Source organism: Cicer arietinum, chromosome 2, assembly GCF_000331145.2.
Source record: "Cicer arietinum cultivar CDC Frontier isolate Library 1 chromosome 2, Cicar.CDCFrontier_v2.0, whole genome shotgun sequence".
Classification (NCBI taxonomy): Eukaryota; Viridiplantae; Streptophyta; class Magnoliopsida; order Fabales; family Fabaceae; genus Cicer; species Cicer arietinum.
The window spans coordinates 9,299,764-9,307,424 of NC_021161.2; the positions used below are offsets into that span (position 1 = coordinate 9,299,764).

Genomic DNA, 7,661 nt, shown 5'->3' on the forward strand with positions numbered 1-7,661 from the left:
CTCCCACAAACATTTAGAATTTTTGAACAAGAAAAAAATTAAATATGATTTTTAGTTTTTTGCAATTAAGAATTCATACTTATTTTATCACTTTTTAAAATTCTAAATTTTTATACGAGAGATTCTTATAATATTTTAAATATGCCTACAAAAAATCCTTCAAAATTTGAATACTACACATAAGTTAACTTTAAAGCAAGACTAAAATTTTTGTCATAAAACATTTGAGAAATTATTATTTGAAGAAAAATTTTATAGTAATTAAAACTAAAATAAAATATATTTATAAAGAACAAAAATTTATTTAACCTATCATTAATTATTATAACTTTTAATCATTCAATTTATCACAATATTTTGATAAATAATGTGATACTAATTTGAGTACGATCACTGCTACAAAATTCTTTCAATTATTCATTAGGTGAAATAGTCTTTAACAACCAAATAGTCCAACTCAGTCCAATTAATCATAAATTTAACTTTGGGTAAAAACACATAGAATGATACAATTCATACAACGGACAACCAAATAAAACTTCAATATGTCATTCTGACTCATACTCAATTCTTATCCAATCCGAGTCATCTGTTATTTGTCTTATCCTTCTATTTTTTAGTTTTTATAAAAAGATGAAATTAACAATTCATAAACACGTGGCAAATATTGAATAGATTCTAAAAAACACTGTGACTTTGTAAATTTGAGTTTATTTGAGTTTCGATTGCTAAAAATTAATTAATAACTGATAGTTTATGATTTATAGTTGATGAATTGTTAATAGTTGATGAATTAACTAATAATTTATAGGTGATAAATTAATCAAAGTGTTTGGTTCATTATATTGATTATTGTTTAAAATATTTTAAAGTTAATAATTTTTTTATTAATTTTAAAATTTATTAATTTGATAATTTTTTAATTTAGTTAATGTATTTATTTGAAATTATAATATTATGAATTTTAAAATATTTAATTACTTATCTATAATTACTTTTAATATTAAATTATTTTAAATTATTTATTGAAATAGTTAGTTTATTCATTTAAAATTATTCAATTCCCTTTAACTAAATATAAAATCATTAAAAATTATTTTTCTTGTTTCACTCACTTTGAATCAAACATGTCTCTATTTTTCTTTTCTCTCATCCTCTTGTTTAAATTATATAGACCCTAAAATTAAATAAGGATAAAATAAGACTTAGAATGTATTTTGCTCTCCCTCTTTTCTCATTTCTCCTCACAAAAACCTAACCAAACATGTATTACTTAAAATACAAGGATGGGTCTACTATAAATGTAACAGGGCTCTTTCCCCATAAGAAAACAAAAATCTCTTTGATAATGAAATTAATTTTTATAAACTCTCATAAAACTACAAATCCAACTTCACTGCAGTCGAGGTTTCAAATATTCACGCAGTTAAATATCGACAATCATTCAATCAAGATTAAATAATTTAAATTAAGATTAGTATTTAAAAATGTAAAATAAAAATTAAACTTTATCAATTTTTAACTATGTGATCAAGAATGGACAGCCTATAGTGTTTTGATTGCGTGAATGTGTCAAACTATTTGATCGTAGGGAATCTAATTTCTAAAACTAGCTAGTTCTATGCTAACTAACCCAAATACCACTTACCCACTCACTCACGTTTTTTTTAATACACTCACAAAAGTTAAAATCACAATTTTCATCTTTTCTCATTCTGATTTTGTCAAATTTTTTGTTTTCACATTTCTACAATTCTCCAACCATACTTTCTCTTCCTCTTACTATTGCTTCATCTTAACATTTAAATTTTAGATTTTTAACTTTACCGACAACTAAGTTTTGTCTACACTAAAATCTATTATCTCCAAAGTCACAATCACAACCAATATTTAGGGGTTATATATATTTTTGTACATAAATCAATTTATTTTTTTATCTTTTATTTCTCTTCAACAATGGTAAATTTGTAGAAATAGGCATAATACCTCCCACGGTCCTTTAATTTAATTTTAAGTAACTCTTCAGTCCTCTATCTTTTTTCTTTATCGATTTGGTCTTTTATTTAACTTTAAGTAACAATTTGATCATTATATCTTAAAATGTCAATAATGTTATCCTTTTTTTTTTATTAAAATTTAAAAAATTCATCAAAATTTTTAAACAAAACCTATAAAATTAATTATTATAAAGGATCAAGTTGTTAATTAAAACTAAATAAAGACCAAATAAAATAAAAATAAAAGATAAATAACTCAAATGTTATCTGAAATTAAATTAAGAGATCACAGGAGCAATTATTATTATTATTATTATATATATATATATATATAAATTTAGGACTTCACAAACTATAGGGCCATTTTTCCTCATTCATAAGTCGACATTTATTTAAACTTTTTGAAGTCACAATGACCAAATATACACAAGGCAGCAATTTGTTGTTGTAGTAGTTGGGATTTAAAATGTTATACCGTTGTTACGTTGCTTGATAATCAATTTAAATGTTTCACGTGAGCTTTATAAATAAATAAAAATCAATTTTAGGTATTATATATTTAATTAATTTTTTTTAATGTCTTAGAAATGGAGAAATATTTCAAAAAGAAATTTACATCAGAGTCTCAAGAATTTATTGAAGGTGAGAAATTAACGACACCAAATAATAGTTATGGTTAAAAAATAGATTTTAAGAAGTTGATTTAGAAATTCTTCTCGTTGATTCGAGAAAGAGGAATAAAATATCATGTAATCATCCAAATGACCGAGATAATATTCTAAGAGTTTATTTGCAGATAAGACATTATCAACCAAGAGAGCATAACTTTCTACCATGACAGATTGGACCCTTTTTCGAAAGTTTAATTCTGATTGATTTTTAGAATTTGACAATTGGTTGAAATATAATGTATCAAAAGACGTATTTTGTTTATGTTGTTATCTCATGAGAATTGATTTTGGAGAGAAAAAAAAGTGAAGATAAATTTTCAATTGACGTTTTTTTTAAGTCGGAAGAAAAAGGAAAGGATGAAAATCCATGTTGAAACAATGTTCATAGTCAAGCTTTGGAGAAGTTGTCAAGCCTTAATGAATTAAAAACAACATATTAAAGTTGTTATTAGTAAACAATTAGATTTACCGAAAAGAGAATACATGATTCATTTGACTTCAATAATCGATTGCATTCGATACCTCTTGAAGCAAGAGTTCACATTTTGTGGTCATGACAAATCAATTCATTCAAAAAATAAAGGTAATTTCAACGAGTTTATAATTTTAGCCGTCAAATATGATAAATAATTTAATATCGATTTAAAAAATTATCGTTAAAATCTTAAATTAGTGGCACTTTCTATTCAAAAGGATATTGGGATAGTTGTAGCTTGTGAGACCACACAAATTATAGTTGATTATGTTAGAGATGATTTATTTGCCATTTTAATTGATAAATCTCGAGATATATCAATTAATTAAAGAGAAAATGTCTATTGTTTTGCATTATGTGATATAAAGAAAATGTCATTGAACAGTTTCTTGGTCTTGTTCATGCTTCAAACCCAAATGCTATGTCATTAAAATTAGCATTAGAGTCATTGTTTGCAAAATATAATTTAAATTTGTCAAGAGTGTTGGGACAAGGATACAATGGAGCTAGTAATATGCAAAGTGAATTCAATGACCTCAAAATTTTAATCTTGAAAGAAAATAATTTTGCATTTTATGTTAAATGTTTTGCTCACCAACTTCAATTGACACTTGTGGCGGTTGTGAAAAAACAAGTCGATATTGGTTGTTTTTTTAGTTTGGTTAACAACCTATCTAACCTTTTTGGAGCTTCATATAAAAGACGAGAGATTCTTAGAGAAAACCAAGTTCCTAAAGTTCATGAAGCATTAAAGTGTGGTGACATTGCTAGCTGTCTTGACTTAAATCAAGAAACTACATTGAAACGAGATGAAGATACAAGACGAGACTCGCATTATGGTACATTGCTCAGTTTGACCTCTTTATATTCTTCAGTGATTGATGTCCTTGAATTTATTGAGGAAAATGGGTTATTAGATCAACAAATTGAAGGTTGTTATTTATTGAAATCTATACAATCTTTTGAATTTATTTTTAACTTGCACATAATGAAGAATATATTGAGAATTCCTAATGACTTATCTCAAGTGTTGTAAATAAGTGACAAATATATTGTAAATGTTATATCATTAGTTATAGTGTGCAAGGAAAGATTGCAAAGTATGAGAGATGTTGGTTGCATACTTTATTGAATGAAGTATCATTATTATGTGAAAAGCAATATACTACCATTCCAAATATGGATGATGCATTCTTTACCGGAGAAAGATCAAAGCATAAAGCTAAAAAAAATTCAAAATTTACATCGTTATCAGGTCGAGTTATTTTATCAAGTAATTGATAGACAACTTCAAGAACTTAATAATAGATTTAACGAGGTGAACTGAGTTGCTTCTTTGTGTAGCAAGCTTAAATCCAAGAGATTCATTTTTTGCATTTGATTAGGAGAAGTTAATTCTTTTGACTAAGCTTTATCCATACAAAATTTCTTCTATGGAGCTAATAGGGCTTGAAAGTCAACTTGAAACTTTTTATCATAGATGTTCGATTTGATGATCAGTTTTCAAAATTATATGAGATCAATAATCTTTTTGGAATGTTGGTAAAAATAAAAAGCATATTATGTATCCAATGATATATTTACTCATAAAATTAACTTTGATTTTATCTGTGGCAAGTGGTTGAAAAATCTTTCTTTGCCATGAATTTTGTGAAGAATAAAATGCACAATCGTACGAAGGATGAATAGTTAAATAATTTATTAGTTACATATATAGAGAACGACATATTTAATAGTGTTGATAATAAACAAATCGTTAAATATTTTTTTAATATAAAATTTAGCATAAATTAATTATAATTTATAAAAACTCTTATATATTTTGAGTTTGATTAATCATTATAGTTTTATATTTTATAAGAATTAATAATATTTTTCTTTTGATCGAAATATATATACCATTTTACTACCCTATTAGAGTAACTTTTTAGATCTACCACTACCTCTATACCGTTCTACTAAATACACCCTAAATTAAAAAAGTTGAAAAATAGATCATGTTTACCCCCAAACTACATATCAAGATGCTCCTAATAATCCGAATTGGAGTTCATCAATTATTACGGTGAAACATTAGCAGTAAACTAATAGGTTTGAAGTTAACTTTAGTCTCATTTCAAAAAGAAACAAAAATTAACGCTAGTCTCTAAATGTGATATGTACGATGAATTGAAATGTAAATATATCTTTAAACTTTAAATTAATCAAAAAATATATATTTCATAATTAAAATGAATAACTAAAAATATATTTGATGATTAAAATGGTTAAAAATATGTACTTTTTCCTATGACTATTATAAGAAGACAAAAAACTATTTTTACAAATATTACAAAATATAGTTAAGTGTAATTAATTTTTTAGATTTTATGTGAAAACTAAGTTAAATTTATTAAATTGTTGTTTTTAATATTAAATATTTAACTATCAATATTAAATATTTTAAATTAAATAAAAGATATATTAAAAATAATAATATTAAATGAGTCAAAAAAATTATTTTTTTTTATAATAACAAATATTTTTTTAAAAAAAAAATTTATAACAGTGACCAATAAAGTAATTAAGTAGAAGTGATTAAGCGGATGACTCCGTCCCATTTAATCACCCTACCATCAACTGATCTAACAAAAAGGGACTCGGACATATCAACTTAAATTGTTGGTTGAAACCCATCTCGCCTCTAGGCTCGAGGTGATGTTGTAGAGTTGGTCAGTAAAAAAAAAAAACTTATTATACACATTATAAAAATAATTACAACATCAACCTAACAACTATAATGCTTTACAAATAGTTATGATTTACTATGACGAATTAATACACTATCAAACTTTAATGAATTTTTTAATTATCATCAGACAATCTCTCTCCTAATAACGACTTCATTTTTTAACACATTGAATAAGGTGTGTCAGTTTAGATAATCAATTTAAAAAATTAACTTAAATTTTAATATAAAAAATTACATAAGTTGATTTAATAAACTCGATCTATTTTATTATTCTAATTTAAATATGTTTACGTAATTTTGATAATTAAAAAACTATTGTGACAATATCTTATACAATTAAGAACCAAAACAAAGAATAAACATTATATTTATCCAATCAAATCCATATCAAAAGAGTATGATAAAAATTTAGAGCGAGATAGCGGTTATTATCTATTTTAATTGATATTAACAACTTTTTAAGATTAATTTAACTATATTTTTTTAGTCTGGAATTTTCCTACCAAAATAAAAAAACATAATAATTTTGGAAAACATGCAATTCAGGAGAACCAGTACAAAATCAATAGAACGTCCTCATCGATCGCAACTCCAACTTTTTGATATCCACCTTCTAAATCTAGTCAATTACATTCATTCATCAGGTAAACCTTACAATAATCAATTATCACATTCACTTTCCCTTTCTTTCAATTTCATTTCCGCAGTTTCACTATCATTCCCACGTTTTCCTCACACTTCCACAAAAATCTCCTTCACTGAAATCAAATCATTCAATTTTGCAGACAAATTTCAATTTCCTCCATAAATCTTTTGGTTTCTAGCACAATGAATTTTTTGATGCGTTCTACTACGAGCGTTTACTCAGAACGAACGCCGATTCCGGAACCTCGCGTTGAGGTTCATCACAGATCATCATCTGCCGGATCTTCTTTTGAGTCTCATAAACCTGATGTTCCTTATGCGCGTTACGATTCCAAGGTCGACCGTGGTGGCCTTAATGATCTGAATTCAAAGCATCGCGATTTGCCGATTGTAATTGTTGATAAACATATTGATGTTTCTGAAGAAGAAGGATGGATCACCATTCCATGTAGTATGTATTTCGGTTCATCAATCATTTTCGTTTGTTGCAATTTTAATTCATGAATAGATCATTGATTGATATTTTGATATCTCTGTGATTTATTATGCATGTGAATGTGATATATCATGTTTGACCATTTTGAATAGTGAGAACGAATATTTTATCGTGATTGTTGGTAGAAAATGGTTGTTCTCTTGCATGTTAACGACATTACGTGAGCTTATTGTAAATGCATAATTTTGAATTGCAATTTAGTGGTTGATAAGGGTTGCAACTTGCTAGTACTACACAAATGATGTCACCTTTAGTGAAAAGCTTATCTGTGAACTAGTGGTGGTTATGTCTAGTGAATGAGACTAGCTCTCCATAAGGTGGGGAACTATTTTTGGATCGCTGGGTTAAACGCCTATGTTCCATTGTGGGTTCATCCATAAAAGGCTTACATATTAGGATGTTATCACCACTTTGTGTTGCTCATCAATGTCAAACATTACATGTTGAATTACTTCTAGGTTGGTTCTTATGTAAGTAGAAGAAGAAAAAAACTCGTGATATAGTTTTTCGTGAAGTTAAGCATAAAGTGAAAGGATCACTGAGTAGGGCCCCTCCCTTTTTGGACGAGTCTTTGTGGTGCAAGTGCAATACTTAAAAATGGGGAATGAAATTGATATCCAGATGGGGTATATGTTGAGTTTTTAAT

At 26.3% G+C, this 7,661-nt stretch overlaps 2 protein-coding genes across 4 annotated transcripts in view; both read left to right on the plus strand.

Moving 5' to 3' along the window:
* Positions 1–2,584: 2,584 nt before the first annotated feature.
* On the plus strand, positions 2,585–4,528 carry LOC101502813 (uncharacterized). Its single transcript, XM_073365340.1, is given in 6 exon segments — positions 2,585–2,639; positions 3,342–3,463; positions 3,465–3,503; positions 3,505–4,176; positions 4,282–4,466; positions 4,468–4,528. Coding segments are annotated over 6 exon segments (1,134 nt in total).
* Positions 4,529–6,366: 1,838 nt separating this feature from the next.
* The window catches only part of LOC101501755 (uncharacterized), a 9,194-nt gene continuing 7,899 nt past the window's right edge, over positions 6,367–7,661 (plus strand). The window contains exons 1-2 of one of the 3 annotated variants that reach the window (XM_004489935.4): positions 6,367–6,518; positions 6,660–6,970. In XM_004489935.4, coding sequence (XP_004489992.1) covers positions 6,703–6,970 — 268 coding nt within the window. In that variant the 5' untranslated portion in view covers positions 6,367–6,518; positions 6,660–6,702. Of the gene's footprint in view, positions 6,971–7,661 lie in introns of all 3 variants that reach the window. The other 2 variants (XM_004489934.4, XM_004489936.4) reach the window with 2 other exon arrangements.